The following is a 15,949-nucleotide window of genomic DNA, read 5'->3' as shown; positions in this document are numbered from 1 at the left end:
AACTGAGTTACCTAAAAACACACTATGGTTAGTATCAGACAAGAATAGAGCCTGTCCCCCAACTTCTAGTGCTCGTTTCTAATTATACTATTTGTAGAATTCCTTACATTAGAGGGTTTCCCCCTGGATTAAAACGCAATACAGGTCATTCTAATCCTACACATGAACAAACTGTGCCAGCTGTTTGAAAGTTCCATCTAAGTACCTTTATGTATTTCATAATACCACATTGCATTAAACATGTTAAAGCAATTACGAATGGATCTTCTGCTTTTCTAAATTGTTAGGCTCTTTGAAAAGCATGGTTACAGCTAAAAATCATAAAATTGGACGTGGTATTTTTCTTTCTCACTGCCCGACTGTCTACCTATAATTTCACAATTACTTCTCTGGACATGAGGTCTCTGACAGGCAGTAAAGGAAAGTGGAAACATTGGAAGGAGTGAGGATACAATTTACAACATCAGTAACAAAATAACTGAATTTTCTTTTACAGTTTAATGTAATTTTTTCATATACATTGATTCATTTGATCCTTTAAAGACAACTGAGGAGTAGATATTAACTCTGTTTTACAAATTAAGTAACTGAGACTCATGAAGGTCCAAGAACTTGCCTAAAACCCAAGCAGTGCTCTTCTCCCCTGTGGGCCACAAGGAGAAAAATGTTTGTATTTAAACTGTGAAATGTCTAATTATGAATCTCTCAGCTTTCTTTGGTTTCTTCTAGAATTAATTAGCTGAGACATGTACTTCCAGATTACTATGGAATGGAGTCATTTCCTCACAGTGGAGTGGATTTTGGAATGTGAAAGCCAAGGACAGAAATGCTAATTTTGACACAATTAATGTGGAGTTGTTTTTCCTGTCAGTAATTAGGCACTGAATCAATTGCCTCTTAGGTCCATCACTGTTTGGTTGTTTTTAATCACAAAACATTTACGTTAATCAACATAAAGGAGGATAACTGCTTTCTTATTTGCTATCATAAGATGGCTTCTGTACATTCTTCTAAAACTGACATTAGACCATTGAGGTATAAATTAAAGAGAAGGGGAAATACAGGTATTTAAAATCAATGTGTGTTCAGGAAAAGGAAAACAAGGTATCAGTACATTTAGTGGACTGTTGTTGGGGAGTGAGAATCATGGAAATATGTGTGGATATGTTGTCTACAACTTAATGTCCTCACCAAAGCCTGTGCTGTAGGATTGCCTTAGCGGTTAAATCGCCATTTAATAAAGTTCTAATCATGCTTCAGAAACTGGGCCTTCATGGAGAGTCTAAAAGAGAAGAATCTTATATTAAATACACTCCAAAAAGGGGTGCCAAAGTAAAATACCAGGGTGTATTCTGTTTGTACTTCCATGAAAATTCATTTAGTCATTGAATAAATATTTATTTCTTATTATGTACCTTTTCGTTAAATTAGTGGAAATAATATGGAATCATTACTGGCATACTTCCTAATCTATAGTAGGATTTCAATAAAGTTTGCCTGAATGGATGGAGTAAAACAAGCCTGATAGTTATAAATTTTTCCTTAACTTTTCTTAGCCAGTGGAGACATTTTTATCTATAAAATAAGTGGCGATGAAGGTTAAATCAATTTCCGAGGTCTGTGAGCCTCATTTCTTAATAATACTTATGCTCATTTTATGATCTAGAGCATACCTATGGATTAGTTGAGATTTGAGACATCATTCAAATGATTTTGAGATGCCTCTTCAAAGAGAGGCATCATTTAAACAAAGGACTTATAGTTTTAATTTTCATAGAAAATTATCTTAGTTACATAACGTATACATGCCAGCAAAGACAATTTTTTTGTGGCTATGTGGAACAAACGATAACATTTTTTTTAGTAATAAAATGTGCTTCTTTGTCAGATATAGTTGTATCCCATACTATATTGTATTTGTTTTATATATTTGTTCATGACTTTTTGATGCATCTCACAATGAAACATAGTACAATTATACTTAATTTAATCACAGCTTTAACATGTTGGAAAATAAAAGTTCTTAATGTCCCACATTAAGCCTCTCTTCAATATCTCTTATATTCATCAATCCCTTTCACAGATACATTCAAGTAAATAAGGTCTTAAGCAGCCTTGGAAAACCATTAATCTTGAAGGTGGGCTCATAATGTACATTTAAGTATGATCTAAGTATGTAGGAGACAAGCTTGGAAAAAGAGAGTGATTCATGATACATTGTTAAATTCTCATCTCTGAAAATAGATTAGAAATCCTTCTCTGGATAATTTATGGATCAAATGAAATATTATCAGGCACATAGTACACACTCAATAAATGTTTGTTAGATAAATTAATTATTATATAAGAGAAAATATAAACTTTTACAGTGCTTAAATAAAATGGTTTAAGGATAAACTTGATACCTGAATTTAGTAAACAACTCAAAAAAAGTAATTTAAAAATATTGATGTCTTTAATTCACTAATTTATGTGCATATAAGATTATCACATTAGATCTCAAAATCATAAATTTGTTTCTCTTATTCCATATCTCAAATACAGAATTTTTGGTTAATTTCATTTCTCTGACATTATTACAATGACAATATTTTTTTTTCCTTAACTCCTATTTTGTTTGGTATTAAGAAATATATGTTGGACCCCAAAGGTACTATGTATTCTTTTATAAGACTGTTCAGGTCAAAATATATTTGCTTTTTCTATATAAATAAAGTAATCCCACTAATAGTGAAAATAGTGAAAGTTGTCGGGTGACATTCACAGTATATAAAGAAAATGTACATTATATTATTTTCTGCTATTTCTCAATGTCTTTGGGAAGGTAAGGTCAGTGTTAAAAATTTTTAGCAAGAGATAGTAGGTATAATGACTACAAACGTGAAAACAGGTGCTAGATTTCTTGAGTTTATAATCTAGCTAATAAACTGTATGATCTTTCACAAACCATGTAATTTTTCCATGTTCCAGTTGCTTCTTCTGTAAGATGGGGATAATAATAGTACCTTTATCAAAGGGGTATTGTGGAGATTGGATGAGTTCAGAAATGTAAAAGTATGAACTTTAAATGGTACCTGGCAAATATTAGTAGAATTAAATTGTGATTCATACCCATGTTTTTAAAAGACAGGTATATGTTCTAAGGGTAAAGAAATTACAGCTGTAAGGAAAGATTTCAAAGCAATTACTTTTAAGAATTGAAATATAAGTCCCCAACCTCAGGTCTTAGTCTCTAGGTGTAAAGAACAAAATGCTTTCCAAGGCAATACATATAGTACTTGTGTCTAATTATACAAATCAGGACCTGAGGTTAAAGCTGGTGATGGCAGAGCTTACTACTCCAAACCTAATGCTAGATCAATATTCAGGTAATAAAACAGCCACATACCATTATTTTAAACTTTACTGTTGTTAGATCATTGAGTGATTGTAATTAGTCTTTTTAGAGCTGTAAAGATGTAATTTATATTTGGACATAGAACACATTTTTCCCATTAAACCTAACATATATGTTAGATCTGTTCTCTCTTCCCTATTAATTACCATTGCTATTTGGAGGACTCAATTTGAGCTTTTTGTGTTCTTTAATGTTAACAAAAATTATTAGACTTCTAGAAATTCACAGTAGGAGCATATTCTATGGTGGAAGTAAACAAGGATCTTTTAACTTGGGGATTTTTCTTTCATCATGTTAACTACCCTATGAGAACTGTGTAAACAGTTCTGTTCAAATCATCATCCATGCATGCATTAATTTGGTACATTGAGGGTACCCAGTATGTCAGGTCCTGCCTAATATAAGGCCCTGGGGATAGAGAAGTGAAAGAGACAATCCCCTTGTTCCCAAGGGTCTTTTCACTGAATAAGAGAGAAAGGTGAAGGAGCAACTGTCATTCCATATGACAGTTGCTATGACAGAGGCATTCATCGGGCCATCTCTGTGCAGTTAGAGAGTGATCCAAAGGAAACAGGACACGAAAGCATCTGGAGCTTGAAATGTGCCCAATTCCTGATATTTTATATTAGAAGTCATTCACTAGGGAAAACAGAAGTGAAGATGAAAGCAGACCACATCCAAGATATAATTAAAGTTTCTTGAGATATTACCAAAAAATTAAAATAACATTGGAGAAAACTGCACAGGAAAGAACATTCAAGACCTTGGAACACCATAAAATTAAGAACATGATTTGAAAGTGCCTGCCACCCCTTCGCTCTTAGTGCCATCAAACCCCTTGTACACATGGCTATCTCTCACTTCTGTCCTTTAAATTGGCATTTCCACTGAAGCCTGGGGATACTTTTTCCTGAAAAGCACCAGACTAGTGCCAGATGGCAATGGTGAAATGTACCAAAGTGGCAGCAGGGTGTAGTGGGATTCAAGCTTCCAGGAATTTAACAGATCAAGTTCCAATTGCTGTAAGCCAGACATGCTGTTTACCTTATCTGGAGCAGGGTCTTCTTGTTAAAATGTATCTTAAAATTCCCAGGTAGGTTGTGAGTATTAAATTAGATAATTTATGGAGAAATGTCTAATTTAAAAGTCAGTAAATGTTCTTTTCTTTTTATGTAAGAGGAGGTGTTCAATAAATTCTTTCAGTAACAAAGTGAAACGACCTCTAGAAAGGATAGATACTAGATTTGCACAAAAGAAGCAATTTTCACGTTTGAGTGATAGGAAGTCCTCGGAGAAACTGTTTAATAAGAGTATTTAAGAGTTAAGAGCAAGGGAGACTTTTTTCGAACCACGCGCACCCTCTGCAAGCCCTCTTCCCATTTGGGAATTGCAACCATTGTGGCAATGTCGAGAGGGAAACCGTTTTGAGACCCGTGAGCAAAGCAGTTTAGAGCATGTTTCCTGGACTTAGGCACCTGCGTAGGAATCTGGATGCTCCCACTCACCAACTCACTGGCCAATTTATGTGACCTATCTCTGTCTCAGTTTTCTCATGTGTAAATTACGATACCAATAGACGGTTTATAAGGTGTAGATTGAATGCAGCAATCTATTATATAACTTAGCACTGTCTCTGGCACCTAAGTCCTCAACACTTTCTATGTATTATTAAGAAATTGTCCATGTTTTCTGTTTATTTAATAGTAATGTCCTGATTTCTTTCAATTAAATTCAGCAAATATTTTCTGGACACCCAAAATTTTCAAAGCACTGTGTGAATTACAAAGGCCTCACTTTGCAGTATCAGATGTTAAGGGAAGGGCTGGTAATATACAGATAACTACAATTCAAGGCAGACTAACAGGTCTTACAGTAAAGATATATATGGAGTCCATGAGGCAGAATCTTCGGTTCTGAATGGAGAGCATGGGGAAGGTTTCAGGGAGAAAAAATTATGTGATCTTACCTTTTATGAGGACAGTTTTTATGGGAAACAAATGTGAAAATGTAATGTAAAGCAGAGACTAAAACATGTCTGTTTGGAACATCAGTGTAATGGGAACATAGGTGTTCATGGGTTGAAAGAGTGGAGAGTAGGTAAAGAGCAAAATTAAACAAGAAAGGCAGATTGAGGCTATAATACAAAAGATCGTGCATAATGCAAAAGGTCATTCTAGGAAATTTGTACTTTATTTTGTAATTAGTGGGGCATTATTAAAGGCATGATTAGATGTGAATTCTAGAAAAACTAGCCTGGAAGCATTGTGGAAGATGAAACAAATTGTAGAGAGAATAGTGGTAAAAAATCTAGTACATTATATATGGTAGTGAGACTGTCAAAGAAATGTGAGGAATGTTTTTTACTTCATGACAGCACATGGAGAATTCTAGAACTAAATGGCAATGTAAAAAGCCCCTTATTTCACTGATGACAAGTAAGACCCAGGAAGGTTAAGTGACTTGCTCCAAATCCCAGAAGCTAGTGGAATAAATGAGGGAAGAAACTGGGTTTTGCTGGTTCTGAGGCCAGCATTGATTTTCCTCAATTACACTGCCCTGTTTTAATTGGTATCTATGCATGTCATATAAGCCACATCCATTCTATTTGTGAAAACTAGATTTTTAGACCTTGAATAATGTAATAGACTCATTCTGACCTACTCTTAATGACCCTACAAGTGTTAGTGTGCTTTTTATAATCTATATAGTTAACCTAAATGTGCTACAATTATGGTGAAGTAGTTTTATAAACCACAAAGCCCCATACTATATTATTAGTTATTATTATTGTCAATGTTTAAAGGAAACATTTATCTGTATTAGCTACAAGGCACAAATGCTAAGGAATGTCATTAAAGATTGTACTGTAGGAAATGGAAAATTCTATCATCACTGTGTGTGTTGACCTATGACAACATGCTTATCAGCCACCAGCTTTAATAAAATTACTTTGATCTGCTAATATTTCTTCCTGTTTTAATTTCATTTGAATATAATGTATTTATGTTTTAAAGTTCACATTTTATATGACTTGGGGATACTTATCAGAATTTATTCCAAGTCTCCCATTTAAAATTTGTTATTAATATAAAAAACATTCTTTTTCTCTTAGGTTATCTCTTGCATATGAGTAGTATGACGATACACAATTATATTCTTTGGTTCTTGTGACATTAGTCATATCAAAACCAAGTTAATTTAACTTTGAAGTTCCTGTGCAAGTGTTGTTCTTCAAAAGTAAAGATGATATTATTTAAATCATCATACATCAATGATGTTATTTAAGTCATCATGTATCAACCTGCAGCCTTGGACTCTCTTTAGCCCAAGATCGGCATCTTACTCTCTTTTTGACATTTTGATAACTGAAAGGCATCTCAGTTTTCCTATTTCCAAAACAAAACCTTAGATTCCTCCTACTTAAGCTTCTCCCAGCCTTCCCCATCCCAGTAAATAACACCCCCAGCCCAAATGCTCAAGCCCCAAATCCCTGAAATCAACCCTTACTGGTTTTTCTTCAATATCCAACTCATCAGGAAGTCTGGTCTTTTTCTCTCTAAGGTTATATCCAGAATCTGGAAATTTCTCTACATCCTAGTAAAACCTGCCATCATCTCTTGCCTGGATTACTGCAAGTGCCAAGCATCCACTAGCAGGTGAACTCCACGAGTGCAGGGAGTTTTCTCTATCTTGTTTACCTTTATATTCTTCACCTTTAGGGCAGTGTCTAGCACATACCAGGCACTAGGTAAGTTGGGTTTTGAAGAACCTTCTAATTTTTACCCTGCTTCTATCTTTGACCCATCACAATCATTCTCAACCCAACTGCCAGAGTGATCTTTGTAAAATGTATTTCAAGTCTTACTGCACCTCTGCTTCAACTCTCCAGAGTTACTTCCAAACGTACTTTGAATGAATGAAACACTAATTCTGCCATGGCCTTCAATTCTCTGCCATGGCCTTCAATTCTCTGCAAAGTCTGGTCCCAAATCCATCTCTCTGACTTCATCTTATATCACTGCTCCCTTTTTTTATTTTCAAATGACATGTCACTTAAAATTTTTTATTTATTTTTGGCTGTGTTGGGTCTTCGCTTCTGTGCATGGGCTTTCTCTAGTTGCGGTGAGCGGGGGCCACTCTTCATCGCCGTGCGTGGGCCTCTCACTGTTGCGGCCTCTCTTGTTGTGGAGCAGACTCCAGACGCGCAGGCTCAGTAGTTGTGGCTCACGGGCCCAGGTGCTCCGCGGCATGTGGGATCTTCCCCGACCAGGGCTTGAACCCCTGTCCCCTGCATTGGCAGGCAGATTCTCAACCAGTGCACCACCAGGGAAGCCCAATCACTGTTCCCTTTTGACTATGCCTCTTACCTGGTTTTTATATGGTTAGTTCATTCTTGCCCACTCAAGTGTTTCTTTAAATGATTCCTACTAAGTAAGCCTTCATTGATCTAAAATAGCAATCCAGGCACTCAATTACCACAGCCCCCTGTTTTATCATCTTTATAATATATGTTCTTTCTTGTATTATAATTTTTAATTTTTTTTTATAATTTTTAATTTTTTATCTGTCTTCTTCAGCAAGAATGAAATCTTCATCAGAATAAGGACTTGGAGTTTTATCATAGCTGTATTCCCAGGATGTAGAACAACTCCTAGAACTAGTAGGTTTCAATATATATTTGTTGATTGAATAAGTAAATGAGCCATAAATATCATATATGGTAATTGACCCTCTGTGACTATGATCCTACCAGTTTATGAGTATCTCAGAGCACTCTGAGTTTACCACGGTTATGAAAAAGGAAAAGAATGGAATTGACATGTCTATAGGCTAAGAGCAAGTGAACTACCTGAATGGGAAGTAAAAGTTTGTTATTATCAAGATGCTAAAAGCAAGTAAGCTATATGACTTAGATAAAATGTCATGATAGAGTCCATAAAATGTTTCACTAACATTGACATATACCTTATATTTGTCTTTTTCAAACTAGCATCAGAAAAATCAATATTATCTAGCAAATGCCGTCTTTTGAAACACATTTCATTTACCCTGTTTTCTAAAACTGTTATACTTTTCTGTTTAAAAATTGCTCTCTTATTTTTACTCACAAGTTCCTTAGCAGAAGACAATTATAAGAATAAATCTTTTCTTTTTTAAAACTGTTTTCCTAATCTTCAGATAATTTCCCTTCTCTGTTGCTACATTTTAAAAGTAGCATTGTTCACACTTTTTTCTTGGCTACAACATAACTAGAGAATAAAATTCCTAATGCCTGATTATATAGAGCTTTTAAAATCTCTTTTTAAATCTCATTTTAAATGCAATCAAAAGATGATTTTATTACATATATATCAATTCTATATCTATGCCAAAGCTAGCACACACTGTCTGTTAAATTTCTTACATTCAAAAGAAGGTTGTCGTGGAGTACCTCAAAAGATAAAAGATACCTTTGAAAGACAAGGATGTTCGAAGCAAACGTTGTCATTTAATCCATCACACTGACCAGTAGTAAAATACAGTATAGGAAAACAATGTCTAAAATTACTTTTTCCTCAAATATTAAAAACATTTTGTTCAAATCCCTCTTTCTTAAAAACCAAAATTGATGTACAAGACAAAGAATAAAAGATACTTTTTTTAAAAAGTCAGAGAAACAAACATCAAAAGGGAAGAAAAATATGAGTCTTATTTTGAAGACAGAAGAAGGTCTTGAAACATGTTTCAATAGAACTATAAAAAATATTAATATATGGATAGAAAAATACATGGATAAAAAACTGGAGAAATTGGCAGTTTCAAGGAGGCTGATATCTGAAAGGACTGAAATACATAATATTAATGAAGGACATATTTTCTTTCATATATTAATTTATTATATGTATGCATATATATTTGAAAGACACTATGATGTATATTACTAGTTTAAATATTAAAACGAGTAAGCTTAGGTCTCTATCTTAAGGACATTTTTGTTTGAGAAGCAGGACAAAAGCTGTAACTAATCTCTACCAGATAACTATAATAAAGAACAGTGTATAGAAATTTCATAAAAAGAAGTACTGGGGAATTAAGAAAGAGGAAATTACTCTCAAAAAGGATCACCAAGTACGGCAAGTGAAAAAGGTGACATTTGATGAGTATATTATTGTTAATAGTTATAACAGCAACAATAAAACTAACATTTACAAACTAGTCTTCACTCCAGGTATTGTTGAATATGACTTGTAATACTTCATTTAATCCGTTAAACTGCCTGTGATGATGGGTACTAGCAATGTACCTGTTTCATAGATAAGAAAACAGGTTTAAGAAAACCATTTCCAAGGTCGCACTGGTAGTGAACAGAAGAGCTTATTTTCAAAGAACCTCCTAGGTGACTTGGAAACCATATGGCCCCACTGGATTCACTACAGTATGTAAAACTCTGAGTGTCTCTTCCCACTTACACACACACACACACACACACACACACACACACACACACACGGAATAGCACATTAATTCCATGGCTATGTAATATCTTCACTGGCACATTTGAGCAGATTCTGAATTAATCGACAAAATTCAATGGTGAAGAATGCCCTTAATAGGGAAGATTTACTTAATTTTTACATTTACCAAATTGATAAAGTTTTGTTCACCTTTCTATAGAAGACATCAAACTCACTTTACTAGGGCATGAACATTTAAAAATGAGGTAATCAGTTGTCATCTGGGTGATGTCTTATGTAGAAGACCTAAAATATGAACTAATGGCATCAAGGAAAGAATGTAGATCATCAAATCTGGTTAAATATTTAACATTCAAATTAAAGGAGAGAAATTTAATCTAAACTTATTGAAACCATATTTTCAAGATAAAGTTTATGCTAAGTGATACATATTTTTACAGATTCGCAAATAGAAACTCTTCATTAAACAGAACTGTAGGCTACACTGTACCCCCATTCTTTGATGCTAGTTGTATTTCATTACCCTAAAACTCTACTCCCCTTTTTGGAAAGGAAGCATAGAGTAGTGGTTAAGTAGAGGTTACAATTCGTGGCTTCAAAATCCAACCTCTGCCACTTGCTAGAGGAGACTGGCCTTATCTACCTGCAAAGTGTGGTTAATAGTAGCACTTACGTCGTAATAGAAAGTTTTTAGTTAAATGGGTTAATATCAATGAATGAAATTAATTAAAATTTCTAAAACAGAAAATTGTCTGGCACATTAAGTGCTATTTCAAGTATTTCTTAAATTAAAACTAAAATATATTTAAGTGGATTTAAATGGAAAATATGAATTGTTCACATGAACCATGAAGTATTGATTTATTGGTCAAGACTGGAAGCTACTATTCCTTACAGGAGAGGGAAGTGGTGAGGAGGAATGACCAGATATTCAGAGTGGTCAAATGATAATGGATTCTAATAAGAAAAATGTAAGTGTTTTGACATGCTTTTTGCTCTCTTTATTGGAAAGCATCCGTCTGAAAAACAGAAAGTGTCAGATTAATCTTCATACATTATTAATTTTTCCAATAAACCTAATTCTCACCTCAAAAAATCCTCTTGGGAATAGAAGACATAATGCTGCCTTGTAAATTTGTTTATTTTTAAAACCAAATGAACAGAAATCATGGATGGTCAATAATATTTTTAACAAAATTTGCTCTGTTTTGTTGAATAAATATTGTATCCTCCACAAGCAACAAAGCCTTAAACTAGATAATTTTTTTGGTGTTACAAAAATCTGCATCTTCAGATTCTGAAAGGACTAGCATCAACAGTATATTTGCAGTATTTTTTCTCTAGCCGAGAGCAGATGTCTCACTAAGCTTATGATCCTTGATGACCAAGCCCGTGTCTTGTTTGCCATATTATAGTAAGGACCCACATAGTACCTGGCACATTGTAGGTTGAAGGAATGAATAACTGAATCCATAAAACAAAGTCTAAAAAGTAAATTGTGCCTAGTTTAGGTTTAGCAGACAAACTAGAGGATGTCCAGTGAAATTAGAATTTCAGATAAACAACAAATAATTTTTAGCATAAGTATCTCCCAAATATTGCATGGAGCACACTAACACTAAAAATGATTTATTACTTACCTGAAATTCTAATCTTATTGAGTGACCTATATTTTCATTAGCTAAATCTGGTAAATCTTGTCTAGCTATGGTAATGAATTAATATTTACTTGTTTATTCAGTTAGTCATTTATCAACAAGTATTATTGCTTCATTAAATTGTTAAATGATGTATTGCATGCCTACCATGCGCCAGGAACAATGCTATGCCTTGGGGACCCAACAATAAATAACACTGGCAGACTCTTATTTCATGGAGCATGTATTTCAGTGAGAGACGGGGGGAGAAGAAAAATAAATAAGTGAAGTATTCAATTGACAAGGCAATTTCAGTTATGAAGAAATCAAGCAAGATGATAAGGGTTTAGAGGGAAAGATGGATCAATGACTACCTTGGATGGTACAGGAAGTCATCATTAAAGGATGAAGAGAGGCCAGTCAGACATAGAGCTGGGGGAGAGCACAAAAGGAAGAAGAAACAGCAAATGCAAAAACCCCTAGGTAGAAATGAATTTGACTGTTACAGAAAAAGAGTGAAGACCATAGGACTATATCAAACTAAAAAGCTTCTGCACAGCAAAGGAAACCATCAAAAAATGAAAAGTTAGCCTACCAAATGGGACAAAATACTATAAATCATATACCTTATAAGGGGTTAATGTCCAAAGTATTTATAAGGAACTCATACAACTTAATAGCAAAACAACCAAAACACACACAAAAAAACAAACAACAAAAAAACAAGCAATTTGATTATAAAATGGGCAGAGGCTCTTAATAGACAATTTTCCAAAGAACACATATGGATGGCCAATAGGTATATGAAAAGATGCTCAACGTCAGTAACCATGAAGAAATGTAAATTAAAACCACAATGAGATATCACCTCACACCTGTTAGAAGGGCTATCGTCAAAAAGACAAGAAATAACAAGTGTTGACAAAGATGTGGTGAAAAGAGAACCACTGTGCACTGTTTGGGAATGTCAATTGCTGCAACCATTATGGAAAACAGTATGAAGGTTCCTAAAAATATTAAAAATAGGACTACCATATGATCCAGCAATTCCACTTCTGGGTATTTATCTGAAGAAAACTAAAACACCAACTGGAAAAGATATATGCCCCCACTATGTTCTCTATAGTATTGTTTACAGTAGCCAAGACATGGATGCAACCTAAATGTCCATCAATGGATGAATAGGTAAGGAAAATACGGTACATATATACAATGGAATATTATCCAGCCCTGAAAAAGAAGGAAATATTGCCATTTAGGACAACATGGATGGACTTTTAGAGCATTATGCTAAGTGAAATAAGGCAGCCAGAGAAAGATAAATACTGGATGATCTCATTTATATGTGGAATCTAAAACAACAACAGCAATAAAAAACCGAATTCATCGCTACAGAGAAGAGATTGGTGGTTGCCAGAGGTGGGGAATGGGCAGTGGGGAAAATCGGTTAAAGGGGTCAAAAGTTACAGACGTTCAGTTATAAGACATATCAGTCCTGGGGATGATTAATGTACAGTATGGGAACTATAGGTAATAATATTGTATTTATATTTGAAAGTTGCTAAGAGAGTGATCTTAAAAGTATTCATCATAAGAAAAAATATTGTAACTATGTGTAGTGATGGATGTTGACTAAACTAATTGTGGTGATCATTTTGCAATACATACAAATATTGAATCATTATGTTGTACACCTGAAACTAATATAATGTTTTAGGTTGATAGGTGTCAATTATTTCTCAATTAAAACAAAAGTGAAGTCCCATTGGATCGTAGTGGGTAGGGAGCTGGGGAATAGTATAAATATGGTGTAAAAAGATGTAAGAAACTGAAGCAAGAGCCAGATCATGCAGAAACTTGCATTTCATGGTGTGACATTTGGATTTTATTCAAGTAGAATGGGAACCACTGGAGTAGTTAAAATGGGGAGTGTTATGACCTAAAACATTTTCAGAATATTTGGAATGCTGGGTAGAAAATGGATAGATGGGGTGGGGAGGGTAAGCGTGAAAATGGAACAGCATTTAGGAGGTGATCCAAGAGCAAAGGGGAGGCATGACATGGGTTCAGAGCAGGCTGGTGACAGAGGTGGATGAATTGGAGCTTTATTTTGAAGGCAGAAGCAATAGTAAGTATGAATGATTTTAATTCTGAGATCAGAGAGGAGCGGTGAAAGGGAGAAATACATGTTTCTTATTTCAAGATGTACTGATTCTATGTATGACCTGTGTATAAGAATAAATTGATCTCCTATGTCCTTCATTCTCAGTTGCCTATATTGGCATCATCGGTGGTTAGCCTGTATTTCCTGGAACTCACAGATGTCTTCAAACCTGTGCACTCTGGATTCAGCTGCTATGACCGGAGTCTTAGCATGCCATACATTGAACCCACACAGGAGGCAATTCCATTCCTCATGCTGCTTAGCTTGGCTTTCGCCGGACCTGCAATTACGGTAAGAATTGCCCCCAAATTGTGTTTGTCAGCCCCAGAAGACGAAGAATGACCACATTTATGTAATAAATGGGTTAAAAGTAAACCAAAAAAATTCTGATATGTTTCCTCATTAACGTATTTTTCATGTGTTCATGTCATATCTGAAGTCTGGGAAACTGTGGGGAAGAAACAATTCTATAGCAAACAGACTTTCTTCTCAAAAGTGCATGTTACTCTCACTTTTTACCAGGTTAGCACTTTTTATTGATTCTGAGCACTGGGCATCCACAACTGTACAGTGAAGAGGGCACAACTCACATTCCTGCCCCCTGCCCCCCACACAAAATAAAATACTTTAGATTCAGAACAAGCACTTGCATTTTAAAATATATGACATAAAGAAATGCCCTAACCTACTGAAATTGAATTAGAAACATAATTGTTTTTAGTTTGCTAACATACATACACATTGTGAATAACACACTTTTCAATAAATTCATTAATAAATAACACTGGCCTAGCTTTTACACCATCTCTTATACCCCCAGACTCTACCTAAAGGACAAGAAACATGTTTCAGCGTTAATATTTATTTCTAACAGTAGGAAATCTTACTTTACTTTTATCATGCTTATGAATGACAGAGGAAGTGGTTATTAAATAAAGAGCTTATTCTGGTTCAGTACAGCAGCAGTTTTAGAAAAGTCTCTGCCTAGACCTATACTTTTATATAGCTATGGAGAAGCCACTGCAATGAGAAGCCGGCACACCACAGAGAAGAGTAGCCCCCGCTCGCAGCAACTAGAGAAAGCTCGCGAGCAGCAATGAAGATCTAACGCAGCCAAAAATAAATAAATAAATTTATTTTTTAAAATTTCCCTATATTAAATAATCATAACATGCTATCTACACTATAAATAAATTATATAAAATATTCTCAGAAGATAAAACTGGAACTTAATTTTCCCTAGAACTTTATCATACTTAAAAGATCTCAAAATACTTTTTAAATAAATGAGTTATTTGAGCTTCAGTAACTCTGAGGTGATTGGAACTATTAACGATGTGCTTGGAAGTAGCTGAGACTCAGACTAATAAAAACATATTTAAAGTGCATTATTGCTCAGAATAACAGCATTTGCTGGTCATTCCTCTAAATGACTTATAAGAAGTCTACATCATCCAGTCATTTGACAAGAGCAGAAAGAATATATGCTTTAAATCTAGTAGACCAGAAAGCATTTCTCCTATTTGGAATGTAATACAGAAATTTATTGTAATTGATATAGTATTTGAAATAAAATACATAAGATACTGTACAAATGCTCATGATTCTGCTGAAAAGACTATGCTGATATTTAATCATTTAAATAATTTGCTTTTTATATACCCAGAAGTCTTTCTTCCCTAGGGTGTTTTACCAAGTGGCTAGGAAAGCAAGTCTAACTGTGGCTCTCCCTGCCAGCATCGTTTATCTCACATTGATCCTTTTGCTGACACTGTTACATGTCCTGGAGACAATGACCTTGGCCTCATCATTGTGTTCCTTCTTCTCTGACTCCCTCATTTCCAGGAATAAATTCTCAGTATGCAATTAAGGATGCTTTCTGGGGGATTCTGGGTCAACGCTTTCTTTCTTGAGCCTTGAGAAGTGAAAGAAACAAATGCCAACTCCTTCCACAAAGACTGCCTGAATTCCTGGGTCTCTACAGGGCCTCCATAGCTGCTGCAATGGCTCTTAATGGCACAGGAAGCAAACTAGGGAAATATTTACAGCACAGCATCCCTAATTTTCCCCATATCATTCAGGATATTCCAGGATGTCAGTCATTCTTTTCGTCCACACTGACTTCATGGATTTTGAGTAAACAACTTGATGGTAAAACAAATCCTGACTTTATGGGCATCAGATACTGTCTTCCACACCTTTCTCTCTAAACATATATATTTTCTAAATTTCTTTCTAATTTCATTTTCCTCTGTTTTTAAGGCCTTTCCCTGAAACACTGGTCCTATTGTGTCTG

The 15,949-nt window shown here is 34.7% G+C and overlaps 1 protein-coding gene across 2 annotated transcripts in view; it reads left to right on the top strand.

Moving 5' to 3' along the window:
- PLPPR4 (phospholipid phosphatase related 4) overlaps positions 1 to 15,949 on the top strand; it is a gene marked incomplete at both ends in the record, with an annotated part of 36,346 nt that overhangs the window by 6,730 nt on the left and 13,667 nt on the right. For both annotated transcript variants that reach the window (XM_082677729.1, XM_082677728.1), the window contains one exon: positions 13,759 to 13,944. In XM_082677729.1, the coding sequence (XP_082533855.1) occupies positions 13,759 to 13,944 (186 nt within the window). The remainder of the gene's footprint in view (positions 1 to 13,758; positions 13,945 to 15,949) is intronic.

The sequence above is a fragment of the Grampus griseus genome, assembly GCF_964374135.1.
Source record: "Grampus griseus genome assembly, chromosome: 1".
NCBI classification, from domain to species: domain Eukaryota; kingdom Metazoa; phylum Chordata; class Mammalia; order Artiodactyla; family Delphinidae; genus Grampus; species Grampus griseus.
This window is presented reverse-complemented; position numbering and strand designations above follow the sequence as displayed.